Source organism: Solanum stenotomum, unplaced genomic scaffold, assembly GCF_019186545.1.
Source record: "Solanum stenotomum isolate F172 unplaced genomic scaffold, ASM1918654v1 scaffold23673, whole genome shotgun sequence".
NCBI lineage: Eukaryota > Viridiplantae > Streptophyta > Magnoliopsida > Solanales > Solanaceae > Solanum > Solanum stenotomum.
Genome location: NW_026027624.1, coordinates 160125 through 174603, shown reverse-complemented (window position 1 = coordinate 174603; position 14479 = coordinate 160125). Strand labels below are relative to the sequence as shown.

The 14479-nt window shown below is 36.4% G+C and overlaps 1 protein-coding gene across 6 annotated transcripts in view; it reads right to left on the bottom strand.

The window, feature by feature from the left end:
- LOC125851237 (DNA mismatch repair protein MSH1, mitochondrial) overlaps window positions 1-14243 on the bottom strand; it is a 40176-nt gene extending 25933 nt beyond the window's left edge. For 2 of the 6 annotated variants that reach the window (XM_049531012.1, XM_049531014.1), the window contains exons 1-9: window positions 14002-14243; window positions 9124-9253; window positions 8890-8987; window positions 7268-7343; window positions 7016-7135; window positions 6368-6415; window positions 5989-6053; window positions 5598-5683; window positions 4334-4498 (exon numbers count right to left, since the gene is read on the bottom strand). In XM_049531012.1, coding sequence (XP_049386969.1) covers window positions 4334-4498; window positions 5598-5683; window positions 5989-6053; window positions 6368-6415; window positions 7016-7135; window positions 7268-7343; window positions 8890-8987; window positions 9124-9253; window positions 14002-14117 — 904 coding nt within the window. In that variant the 5' untranslated portion in view covers window positions 14118-14243. The remainder of the gene's footprint in view (window positions 1-4333; window positions 4499-5597; window positions 5684-5988; window positions 6054-6367; window positions 6416-7015; window positions 7136-7267; window positions 7344-8889; window positions 8988-9123; window positions 9254-14001) is intronic. The other 4 variants (XM_049531013.1, XM_049531017.1, XM_049531016.1 and 1 more) reach the window with 4 other exon arrangements.
- Between the last annotated feature and the right edge of the window lie 236 nt (window positions 14244-14479).

Below are 14479 nucleotides of genomic sequence, written 5' to 3'. Positions count from 1 at the left end.
TTCCAAATATGCATTGCTCATGGAAATTCTGTACAGCAGCTATGACATCTGTACTGACCACCTCCTAGCCCCAAATAAAGAAATGTCAGAGTAACCATCAGACCCTGGGACTTTATCCCCTGCAACATACTTCACTGGTTCCCATATCCCTTGTGGGAAAAATGAGTTTTGAAGCATCTCATTATCCTCAACTGTTATCCTGGGCCAATCCCCCATACCACCTTGAGGCCTCCACTCTTTGTTTATGTGTAGAGGTTCGGGTAGAAAGACACTATCTCTTCTTTAATAATCTTTGGATCTCTTATCAGTACCCCTTCCACTTGCTACTGATCAATGTTGTTATACCTTCTTCTGTGGCATAGGCTGCTCTATGAAAATAACTTGTATTTTGTACTCCCAACTTCAACCATAAAGATCTGGATCTTTGTCTCCGTGCTTCTTCTTTATGTTTCACAATCTCTTCATATTCCATGGACGGGGATGTCTTGGTAAAATTTCATCAGAGAGATTCCTCTGATCATGAATTTTATCCAAGTCTTCCACTCCATGCTTTTCTTTTTCATGCATAAGTACTATTGCTTGGTCTGCAGATGTAAACATATGCTGGTTTTCTTCAACTTGTTACCCATCTTTTTCTTCTGAGTTCTCTGAGAACTATGAACTATATGTCTCGCAACAATCGCTTTAATCGTTTGACTGCTTTGTGTCGTAGTATTAGCAGACACTTCTTCGATTAGTGGATCAAGCCTTTTATAGAGGAAGGGCTTCTTTGGTTTTTGATTCCAGCAGATTTTGAGCAAAATGATCGGGGGCCAAACGTTTTTTCCCCTCTGCTTTCCCAAGGCCTTTAGAAAAAGATAGCTCATGTCCACGTGGTAGGTCATGTTAGTTATAATTAAATCCTTATGCTTCCCTGCTGCTCACCACGTGCAGTGTCCCGCCTTTTTGAATTGAGCTCATCCCCTATACTGTAGGGTTCTTCTGTTATCCTTTGGCTTATACTTCTTTCATTCTTCTCCTCTCCCATCGAAAGCGTTGACTTATATCTGGATCTCCAATACTATGCCTTTAAGCACACCTTTGACAACATTGGCTCCACCATTGAAAGAAAATCTTGAAATTAATCCAGAACCAAGTTCCTTCTAGAATATGTACCGTCGATTGCTTCGAGGAGAGGTAGGGAATTATTTAATAGTCGCGTAGTCTCTTGTTCGTCAATATGTATTTCTACCTATTGTCTCATTTGCTTTATATCTTGCTATTTTGTTATATTATTCTTACAATCCTGCTTCAGAAACATTTCTTTTGAACCGAACGTCTATCGGAAACGGCCTCTCTACCCCACAAAGGTAGGGGTTAGGTCTAAGTACGTCCGACCTTCCCCAGACCCCACTTGTAGACCCCACTTGTGGAATTATACTGGATAAGTTGTGGTTGTTGTCGTTGATAGCTTTGAGGAGAAACGAGAAGCTATTGTAACCCATCTCAAAAATATTTAGATGTATCTGCTTCCATATGCTACTCGCCCATCTGCGAATTTCCGACAGGATTGGGACGTCAAAGGTTGTTGTTGACAATTTTCCAACCAAACTTGCTGTGTGATTGTTCACTCTCAATATAAAGGATCTCCCCATGCCTGGACTTTTGCAGCTCCCATCTGTCTTGAGGCCCATCAGGACAGAATCCGAATATAAGAGCCCTGAATCTGTTGTCTTAAATGGTCTTGGTTCTGGATTTCTGGTTGACACCTTGATTTAATTGACCTATCAATCTTTTAAGGCAATCTCCATCTACCCTGAATTAAATGTCATCTCAGGGACAATAATAATTGCTCTCCTCCTACCTTGAATGTTAATGATTGTAATGTACCGGCCATGACTGTTGTAGTTTCTTGCGCAGAAAGTGTCTTATGGTCACAAAGTCTCCAACTTTTAACAGAATTCCCCTTCACCTACGATGCTTCCTTTAGTGTGTCACACAGCCACCTCATTGTCTTACTCTTGAACATTGTTGTTCTGATAAGATTACTGCCTCTCTCCATCCATTCGTACCATTCCCCTGATCTGGATCATTCCTAACAACTTCAGATGATCTGAAACCCACTGTGAAGTGTATTGTATTGATCCCCATGAAGATTTGTAATAAACAGACTATTTTTTGTGTGTCCTAATGAAGATTCCAGCTGTTGTACATGAAATGATGGAGCCTATAAAGGGGTGTTAGAAAAGGAATAGGTTTATATAATCCTATTAGAATAGGAATAGGAATAGGAATAGAAATAGAAATAGGAATACTAAATAGTATCCTACTTGGTAAAGGATTGTATTCTAGGGTCTATAAATAGGGTCTCAATGTAATAATGTACACAACAACAACAATTCAATAATATTTTTCTCCTATATTTCTCACATGGTATCAGAGCCTCTACGATCTTGGTAAAAAATCAAAGAACTTCTGCCAGCGGGTGGCACCCATATATGTTGCCCGTCTGGCCAATGATTATGTTAGCAAAAGTTGGGTCACCATGTATCTTTCCGGTGACTATTTTCTCATATCTAATTTGTGTAGCACCGTGTCATCATTCCAGTGACTACTTTCTTATATCTAATTTGTGTAGCATCGTGCCATCATTTCGGTGACTACTTTTTCATATTTAATTTGTGTAGCACTGTGCCATCATTCCGGTGACTACTTTTTCATATTTAATTTGTGTAGCATCGTGCGATCTTTCTGGTGACTACTTTTCATATCTAGTTTGTGTAGCACTGTGCCATCATTCCAGTGACTACAATTTTATATATAATTAGTGTAGCACCGTGCCATTCTTCCGATGACTATCTTTTTTTGCATATCTGATTTGCATAGTACCGTGCATCTCTCCGAACTACTTTTTATATATAATTTGTGTAGTACCGTGGATTTTTCCGAACTATTTTCTCATATCTGAGTTGCATAGCATCATGTGTCTTTTCAATGACTCCTCAAATTTGATTTGCATAGTTCCATTCATCTTTCCGGTGACTCCTCAAATCTGATTTGCGTAGGGTTGTGCCACCATTCCAACCCTACCCGTATAACTTTTCTTTTTCAGTAGAGTCGTGCCATCATTCCAACCCTACCCATATTATTTCTCTTTTTCAATGAGGTCGTTCCATCAATTCGAACTATCCTATATAATTTCTATTTTCTAGTTGGGTCGTGACATCATTCCGACCCTACCCATATAATTTTATTTCTTAGATTGTGACCACTTTCAACCATCAAATCTCATACTACGGCATATGAGCATGTTCCGACCAATTTTTCAGTGACTTTCTTGTTTAATATCGACTTATCTATTGATTCCAACATGATCCACCTACTTTATACTAGATTTTGAGCACTTTGCAACTCAGGGGGAGCTTAGTAGCCTTGCATGTCGATTATGTGAGTCACTCTATGGTCTGAAATAGTCTTTGCAAGTTTGGTTTGGGAAGTTCAACATTGTAATTTTATCACTCTATGTTTTATCGACATTATGCATCAAATTCAATATTTCATGAGAAGATTAAGCACATTGAGATTGACTGACATTATGCATCAAATCTAGTATTTAATGAGAAAACAAGCACATTGAGATTGACTGTCAATTTTGTGAAGTCGACTGATCAACTTACAGATATCTCACCATGCCCCTCATTGGTCCTCAAGTTAATTACATTTGTAACAAGCTAGGTACATGAATTGTATGCACTAGCTTGAGGGGGAGTGTTAGAATAGGAATAGGTTTATACAATCCTATTAGAATAGGAATAGGTTTATACAATCCTATTAGAATAGGAATAGAAATAGAAATAGGAATACTAAATAGTATCCTACTTGGTAAAGGATTGTATTCTAGGGTCTATAAATAGGGTCTCAATGTAATAATGTACACAACAACAATTCAATAATATTTTTCTCCTATATTTCTCACAGGACACCTTGTCAATGTCATTCCGGTGAGACTTCTTATTTCTTTGATAAGTTCATTCAGGTGGAACTTTGTATCTTATACGGATCAAAAATAGTATTTTATTCTACTACTTTCCATGAGCACAGTTGGGCCGCTATCCCTAAAGTTCTAAATTTCAAAAAGCCATTGGGACCATACTGTATGCAATCAAACCAAATTGTTCTCCTACAGAGACACGGTGAATTGGTCTCTATCTCAAATTTAACTTCACCTACATACATCCAAACAAATATATGCAACTATAACTAGAATGCCAGAGTATGTGGGTATTAGGTCCCTTAGCCGAGCTACTTAACTCCCTAATTAGCAACGGTAAAAACAAAAGAGCAATCTGCAAACCTGAAGAATTGTTCTTCAATGAATTATGCAAAAACAAATGATGGCATTGATAAGTACGAAGTTTGGTGACTACAGTTTCTTCAGTTAGGCCATCCTCCACAGAGTAAGTCTTCATAGTCTCATAAACAGAGATAATGCAATACCCCTTCGCTGAACGGGATATTCCTGTACCCACCAAATAAGAATCTTAGTTTGTGATTTGCAAGTGAAATTTCTTAATCTTTCATAACTAATAAATATGAGGTGCTAATGAACAAAAAAATTGTGTGCTACTTAAGTGATCAAGGGAGCAGTCACTAGTCAGTAGAATAGGACTTCTAGCATAGGAAAGCTCTGAATTATAAAATCTTGGAATGAAATGGGTCCAATGGAGAGGAACAGATAGTGATGATTCATGTGTGCCTAGGAGGGTGTGTTTTTTTACTTGGCTAGCCACTAGAGGGGTTATTTTGACAATGGAAAATCTTAGAAAGCAGAAGGTTGTCTGCGTCAATCAGTCTTACATGTGCAACGAGGCGGGCGAGGCTATGGATCACCTTCTTCAACATTGCGGTCTTACCATAAGATTATGGTGGGATATGTTTAGATGATTTCTCACTCCTTGGACAATACCAAGAACCGTGAAAGATTTCGATGCTCAGTTGGATGAGCGGGAGGAGGAGAAGCCAAAGGACTTCGAACGTGGTTCTAATTGCATTAACGTGGGTTGTTTGGAGAGATAAATAGGAGAGCTTTTGAAGGTGTAGAGTCAAGTTTCTTGCAGTTGAGGAGTAGTCTCCGCTCCCTTATTTTCTTTTGGTGTAAACAGAAAATTCCTCGTTGAATAGAGGATTGGCTGGAGTTTGCAGGGTATCATATCTTTTGGTATAACCTTTGTATAGGCCGTTTTGGTCATGTTTATGAATGAGAATACTTTTGCTTGATTAAAAAAAAAGTCTACCCAAATTAGCTTGGAGAGATTAGTTGCTTGCCATATTCTGGCTTTTAGCTGGAGAATAAGTGGTCAAGCAGTCATGACAGAGGTCAAAGCTGGACAGTGCATTTGCTGGGAAAATATTGATAAACACAAGGTCAGCATTATGAATACTGAAAAAAGTAAAAAGTCAGGCTTGGACGTAAACAACTTACAATCAGAACCAAATCACCAATGACTCTCTGCTTGCAAAATTATTAACATGTTCCATGCATGGGCAGCAATTATTTAGCTTTAAAACTAAATAGCAAGAGAAACCAACTTATGCAAGAAAAATTTGCTCTGTCATACCAACAACAGGCATTGGTTCTGGAAAATCAAGATCTTGATCATCTCCAACAAGGCCAAAAACATAGGGACTGCCTGGATGTGCATGCCTAAAATATTGAGAACAATTCAATTGTAAGACGCCACATATTAGGATCATTCAGCATCCTTTCTAAGAGTATAAAAATATTGGTGATGTAGATCTTACGAATATGTAAGATACTTTGGTTATGCTAGCATGCTGAAAAGCTTTACTCATTTCTCACAACTAATATTTTTGCATCTTAGCAGACATTAATTAGTAGATTCAACTGACATGGAAAAATCCAAGTGATATAAAAATAAAAACTGTATAATCGCACCCACAAATAAAATTGTACTTATAAGAAATCTTGCGCTATTCATAAGTAATTACCCTGATATAAATCGGCTCTTACGAGCACGAGCTTGAGTTGGACCCTGAACTTCCTCCACGACACACTACAAATGCAAACATTACACAGCTGTACAAATTACTAAATCTGTTTTGTGCATGCTAAAAGGAAGTGAGGACAGAGAGGCACTTGAAGCTATATGTGGAAAAAAGATTAGGAGGGAAGAAGTAGGAAGATATCAAGTCAAATGGTCAAAAGACATCATTTTAATTCTTCAAGAGAAAAAGCCAACTCTGACAAGTTCATTAACATACCAATTTAAATTTCCACTTCACCTCTCATGTATTAGAAATATATAAGAACTTATCCAACAAAAGGGATAATGAAAGTTCCAACTGACAGTTTGGGGATGGCACTAACCACAGAGAAACCATTACGTGTGAGATCATCCAACGTCTGTCTTAGATTCTGTAAAAAAGAACAAAAAATGACACAGTTTACATGACAACGAGAGAAGGAATAAAAGTAAATAAATACCATAAATTTATCTTGAAAAAACAACTTGGGGACATCAGAAAACTCAGCATACTCTGCTGGCAGTTTCTCGGGTATAATTGTGCAGGAAGATGACAGAATAGAAGTGCACAAATTTTATTTTATGTCGATATTGAATAGGAACCAATTCAAGGAAATAAGGCAGTCAAAGGTATTTTCACTCAACGAGCTTCAAAAAGAGGGAACCAGTTATGCTTGAAAGTATTAAAAAACAGTAAAGGCAAGGAAATAAAATGAGAAAATCAAATGATTTCCTATATCATTGGCATATTAACAGCTTAGACATAACTAAGAGCTTCTTAACCCTGTTAAAGGAGGTAAAGAAAACAAATCCAGCCTCAAGCTTGGTTTACATGGTCACAAATCTGGTTCACAAGAGAAATCGGTTCTGAACCCTACATTAGCATGGAGGTCCATTCATGCAAAATATGTAATCCATGTACTGTATAAACCTTTTGAACGGAAAATAAAAATAGAAAAAACATATATATAAAAAGAAAATGAAAACAGTACCACAACAGGACAACCAGCTTTTGGTATACTATCTGAGCGCAGGCCACCAAATGGATTTAAACCAGCATATTCCACAAGAATACAAGCATCGAATCCAATTGCTTCATAAAAATCACCTACCTGGAAAGTCAAAGAAGAACAAGAAGCACTCTTCATTGATTTTGATCACAGCAGTCCTCATTAATTGAGGAACTGATATGTGACTTTCAAGCACATTTAAAAGAAGAGTAGATGAAAGCGGTAAAACCATACTCTACAGAGCAAAACTTCACGTGGAAATTTTGACTTGAACTGCAACATCTCCGAGTTAAGTGTTCCCTCTTTAAGACTGATAAATTAACAAAGGTAGCCTTTGGTAAAAAAAATTGAAGTAATAGATAGACAAAAGCACAAAGAGACATAAGCATATGATAAATTTACAAAGGTAGCCTTCAGTAAAAAACTTAAGCAATATGAGACAAGTAATAGACAGACAAAGACACAGGGAGACATAAGCATATGTATATTACACATGTGTGTAAACTTTTACATGTCTGTGTGTAGACCTGACAGTTAGTAGTCTGTACATAACTATTTTTTGCTTCTTGATAAGGTCAAACTTGAACTGTACCCTACAATTGTTTTTTGGACGAATTTGTTGCAGCCTGGATTCATTTTGCTTTTAAACAAGGTTTCCTAAACCATGTCAGAAATCAAATAATATTATTATGGGTTCAAAATGTATTATTTGATTTCTGATATGGATTAGGGAACCATGCTGAAAAGAACATCATTATGGATTTTCGCGCAATTTGCAAAGCTTGTCAACCATCATTTAGCGCATATTTATTAATATATGATATAAGTATTGAAAACACCCCTAAACTCGGCATAAACTATTAGTTTCATTCCCGAACTATTGACAGTCACAAAAACACTCCTTTACTTGACTAACTGAATTTAAATACACCCCCGATCTTGCAACATGAGTGAAATACATCCCTAAATTTTCGCCAAGTTTAGAGGTGTTTTCAACACTCCTCTTGGCCTTTTATTAAGAGTCTTATACTCCTACAAACCACTTACTATGTCATGTTGTATATCGGGGGTATATCTAAGTTTAGCTAGTCAAGTAGAGGGGTGTTTTTAAGGTTGTCAACAGTTCATACGGAACTAATAATTTGCAACAAGTTCAAGGGTGTTTTCAATATTTTTCTCTTAATATATTTATATCCATACGAGTATAGGCAGAAAAATTCAGCATGACAAAATTGAAATACTTAGATATTGGAGTTTGCATTTTCATAACTCAACAACTCATTTCTGACAAGATTATATCTATATGAGGATATTAAATCATGAATGTGCAAACAACAAGAATATCAATAAGGAAAAACGAGGAGATCTCAAAGAAAGTCTAAAACTTTTCTCAGCGGAGCTTCAGATTCCAATCTATAGAGGAAAATGTTAGAATAGGAATAGGTATATACAATCCTACTTAAATAGGAATAGGAATAGGAATACGAATAGAAATAGGAGTAGTAAATAGTATCCTACTTGGTAAAGGATTGTACTGTAGTGTCTATAAATAGGGTCTCTCTATAATAATTTAGATACAACACAATTCAATAATATTTCTCTCATATTTCTCATAGAATAAACTAAGAAATACAGAAAATCTATTCATGTAGATTTACAAATTAAAACCTGTAATTGAGTTTATGGAGAAAAACAAAGAAATTCTCCCAGAACCCTTCTCTCTTTTTTTTCCTTTTGAAATGGCAAGGATTGAGATTCACCCAAAACCCATGATTAAACTCTTCTCTGAATTGGAAGAAAAACTAGTTTAAAGATTTCCTAAAGGAAGGATCAAAAGACAACATGAAAGAACTAACCTTCCATTTCTCAAACTCGGATCCACACCCAGCAAGTTACAATATGTAAGCCTCTTAGCCAGTAGAACAGAAGAAGGCTTTCTCAAGAATTCCATTCTCTAAAACATAAAATCATGGTGGCATAACATTATACACTAATTAAACAATTGTTTGCACTTGTTAAAAAAAGGAAAAGAATCACATATTTAAATTCTGCAATAAATCAACCCAGTCATGAAGAGAAATGTAGACAACCTCTTTCCACCACATAATATTAACATAGTCTTTTTCCTCTGGAACACTTTTTGGTTGTTTGAATTTTTTTGCCGTTGTGGCAAAAAACTTCCGCTCCTTCAAGTAACGTATCTGCTCTCGGCACCTGACACTCAATGGGTGACAGAAATTGCAAACAAAATTTATTTGGATCCAGAAATTTGTCATCAGTAGTTGATATGAGAGTTATATGAAATAATTTATTCAAAAGAAGCACATATAATCTAATCCCGAAACTTAGAATGATAAAAAGGAACTTCCTTATTTCACAAATATCTTAAGTGCGTCCAACTCGTAACAACCTGTAGGCAAGCACTATGTATGCCATCAACCATAAGTCATTGATTATTCCTCTATTTAAGAATTCTCAGTTAACTATCAAATATACAAGAAAAACTCTGATCCTCTTTACACCTTAAAGCCTTCTACTTCTACTTATTCAGTCCTCAAAGCTTTATCTTTCCATAAACCATTTAAAAAACATCACAGGTGCAGTAGCTATCAGTGATTCAGCCTCAAACTGATATAAAGACCTAGATGCAGTTTCAAGAAACCTTCTACAACTTGTCCAAAATATGAAAGATGCAGGCTTTAATAGTGCATCAAGCCCAAACAAGACAGTATCAAAACCACCAGGTATGAAAGTTTCAGAAATTATAAACACGGAAGAGAAAGCTCCTAATTCCATGGCTGAAAGAGCAAGTTTTCAGTTAATAAACTAAACCCCCGCTCAGTGGCGGAGACAAAAAATTTATTAAGGTGTCCAAGAATAATGGTGTGTGGCTGTCAAAATAAAACAAAAAAATATTGTGCTATTTGGGGTTCGAACCCGGAACTTCTTCATTTAAATGGACACCTATTACCACTACGCCAAAAGCATAACTTTTGTCAAGGGTGTCCAACTTTAAATATATATCCTTTAAATGTAGAATTTGACAAATATATACAACTTAATTTTCCGACAAAGGGTGTCCAACTAGCTCTAGCTACGCCCCTGCACCCCGCTAGTAACTAGGATTGCAAGGGATTAGATAATCTATCAGACGCTGACTTACTGTGGAGGAAATCGGTTATATTAGAAGAGAGAGTCATTCGCTTCTTATATTATTCATCTATTTATTTATCTTATCTTGTAATGCACCATTGAACCTCAAATCGAGTTTATTCAAATCTCTGCTCACACGGTGCCTCAAGGAGAACCTGAAACTGGTTGTTACTTCACAACAAGAAGCATACAGAGCATTCACAAAGAAATGGTGTACATGGAAGGAATAAAGCAATGGTGAGAGACTACTCAACGAGTGATACCTATCTTACTTTCCCTTTTTAAGACAACAAAGATTATAAGGTCACCCTTATACAAAAGTAATGCATCAAGTATGGAATCACATCAGCTGCTACTCTTTGATAGCCTCGTCAAATAGGAGAGCTAAGGGTTTCTAGTAGATAATTTTTTTTCAATTTAGAGAGAGCTCTAAGTTCTTAGTATGAGTCGGCTCATTTACAGTTAAATGGAAAAATGAGAGTTAGTAGGATCACCAAGCTAGCGGATCGGAAAGGGTTGTATGAGTGTCCTACTCCTGCGTGAACTTTTTGAAAATGAATCACCTGAACTTATTCTTAATTTAGAAAGTAACAAATTTGATTAATGTTTGGGCAAGAAAGGTGCCACATACAACACCATATTATTGTAATGATTCACCAATAATGTTCACCGGCTACCTTCCAATAGTACTATAACTTTTGGAAAAAAGGGTTGAAGCAGCATTGGCGCGAGGTGGGGGCCAAATTTAGTTTATCCTTCATTCATGCTTTTGATCTATCTAAACTCCAGAAAACTCCATTGGTCTGAAGTAGAAAAAGGTGGAAGCTTGGGCAGAACTAGTCATCCTGACGTGAAAGTAGCATGATTAGGTGATTTTCCACATATATCGGAACTAAGAAAGGTATGTTTTTTCACTTGGCTAGCTACAAGGTGAGTGATCCTGACAGCGGAGAATTTGAGGAAGAGAAAGATAACTACTGCCAGTTGGTGTTTCATGTGCAAAGAATTAGGTGAAGATGAATCACCTTCATCTACATTGTCGGATAGCTTCTTGTTTATGGTGGGAAATTCTGGATGGTTCATCCTTGAGTGGGTGATGGCGAGCACTGTGAAAGAAACAATATTATATTTTATTTTTTGAAAATGGTAATGTTGTACTCTTCAGCATAGGATATGCTGGTGACCTGCAAACAGAGGGGAACAAAAGAAGAGAAAAAAAAATACTTACAAGGATCCTAATAATTCTACAAGGCATGAGATGTTGCTCCTCTAGCATTTATGTGGATCACATAGCAAGAGAGGAATAGAGGAGCTTTTGAGGGAGTAGAGAAAGACTTTGTTTACTTGAAGAATAGCCTGTTTTCTCTTATTTCTTTTTGGTGCACCCATAGGATTCCTACATGCATAGATGAGTGGGTGTTATTTGTAAAAAAAAACATGTCCTCTTGTGAGGTTTTCTACTTTAGGTATACTTCTTGTATACAGGCAAGCTTTTGCCCTTTCTTAATAAAATTTATTACTTCATCAAAAAAGAAAGTAGCATGACTATGTGTCAATTTTAACAGTGAAATCCAACAATTTGAAATAAAGAATGACAGCGAATTCAATTAACTTTCTCACTTCCAATTACAGAAGTGAATTTTCAGGTACTAACGATTGAAAACATCAACCTTGATGAGCGCACATGGAACCGCTGTTCAGAACCTCTGTATCCCTGTTTCTTGTACTCAAAATAAGCGCAATTAATTTCAAAAAAATTTACTGCATTTGGTTCCTCTTATTGATAACCTTACTGCATTTGGATCCTCTTTCAACTTCACGAAGCATTGAGTCCCTCCTCTCAAAATCCACGATACAGTCTCACACCACCACCACCACCCCACATCCTCACAAAACACCTACCTAATAAAAAAGGGTACTAGTTGGTAGATCAAAAAATAAAAATGGAACTGCCCTCATTTATGCATCAGAGACTAAAGCCAATTTTTTACTAAGGGGTTCAAAATATGAAGAAGTAAACCCATGAAGAATTCAAAGGCAGTTCAATATCCACTATATATACATAAAAAAATTAATTTTAATCATGTATAAATAATGTAATTTTCCGCCAAAGAGGTTCCGATAAACCCCTGGGCCCTTACTAGCTCCGCCCTTTCTAAAGCTTAAGCAACTTAACTAATAGGCACCAACAAGAGTTGTGATGGAGTGGTAAGTACTCCTTCATCCATAACCAAAGGTCTCGGGTTCGAGTGTCCTGGTTACAAAGTCGACTTTGTTAGTAAGCGCTTTACCAACGCAGGTACCGAGGTACCAAACACTGAATGGGAAACCAAAAAAGAAAAAAAAAACTTAACTAATAGGCTTCACTCAACTCTCCAATACAAACACACAAAGATGAAAATAAAACAAGATATTAGGGCCTCTAGGTCTTCCTACAAATAACATATACAAGAAAAAGAAAAATCACATCTTTTTCAAACAAGATAACAAGTTCTTGCCTTCTGAACTTCCACAACCACCCCACCCTTAACTAACCCAACAACTAGTGATCTTTTCTCCAAATACAGAAACAAATACATAAAAAGCTTTCAACTTTATGCAAGTAGAAAAATCACATCTTTTTCAAACAAGATAACAAATTCTTTCCTTCTGAGCTTCCACAAACCACCCCATCCTTAACTAACCGAACAATTAGTGATCTTTTCTCCACACCCAGAAACAAATACATAAAAAGCTTTCGACTTTATGCAAGAAGAAAAAATCACATCTTTTTCAAACAAGATAACAAATTCTTGCCTTCTGAGCTTCTACAAACCACCCCATCCTTAACTATCCCAACAATTAGTGACCTTTTCTCCACACCAAGAGACAAATACATAAAAAGCTTTCAACTTTATGCAAGTAGAAAAATCACATCTTTTTCAAACAAGATAACAAATTCTTTCCTTCTGAGCTTCCACAAAGCACCCCATCCTTAACTAACCCAACAATTAGTGATCTTTTCTCCACAACCAGAAACAAATACATAAAAACCTTTCAACTTTATGCAAGAAGAAAAATCACATCTTTTTCAAACAAGGTAATAAATTCTTGTCTTCTGAGCCTCCACAAACCACCCCATCCTTAACTAACCGAACAATTAGTGATCTTTTCTCCACAACCAGAAACAAATACATAAAAAAAAATCAACTTTATGCAAGTAGAAAAATCACATTTTTTCAAACAAGGTAACAAATTCTTGCCTTCTGAGCTTCCACAAACCACTCCATCCTTAACTAACCCAACAATTAGTGATCTTTTCTCCACACCCAGAAACAAATACATAAAAAGCTTTCAACTTTATGCAAGTAGAAAAATCACATCTTTTTCAAACAAGATAACAAATTCTTGCCTTCTGAGCTTCCACATACCACCCCACCCTTAACTAACCCATCAATTAGTGACCTTTTCTCCACACCAAGAAACAAATACATAAAAAGCTTTCAACTTTATGCAAGTAGAAAAATCCCATCTTTTTCAAACAAGATAATAAATTCTTGCCTTCTGAGCTTCCACAAACCACCCCACCCTTAACTAACCCATCCATTAGTGACCTTTTCTCCACACCAAGAAACAAATACATAAAAAGCTTTCAACTTTATGCAAGTAGAAAAATCCCATCTTTTTCAAACAAGATAACAAATTCTTGTCTTCTGAGCTTCCAAAAACCACCCCACCCTTAACTAACCCATCAATTAGTAGTGACCTTTTCTCCACACCAAGAAACAAATACATAAAAAGCTTTAAACTTTATGCAAGAAAATGGAAGAACTTACAGAGTATGTGGAGAGAAAGAGAAGAAACGCCGGCGAAGTGGTGGACGGAGGAAAAGGGACAGTGAACGCCAACGGGGAACTGAAACGGCGACGTTTTTCGCCGTAACCCAATACATTGCTCGATATCAGTGCACAATACACAGTGTCTGTGTGTATTGTTCTTCCCGGCAGAGAAAGGTGTACTTTATATTATTTTCAAAAAATAAACTCTATAGGAATATCTATTAAACATTAGGGAAAGAATGTTAGTAGTAGATATTGGTATTTGGGACGGATTAATTACTTTTAGAGTTGAGCTAATTGCATAGTCATACAAAATATTGTTTTGACAAATCTTGATAATTAATCACATTGAAAATAGTGAATGCATTCTAAAAGGAGGTTTTCTTTCAATAGATTGTCTGGAGCAAAGCAAGGCGTGATTGTTTCATCATTCTATGATCGTCTATTTTTTCATCTCTAAATAATGGCATTTCAA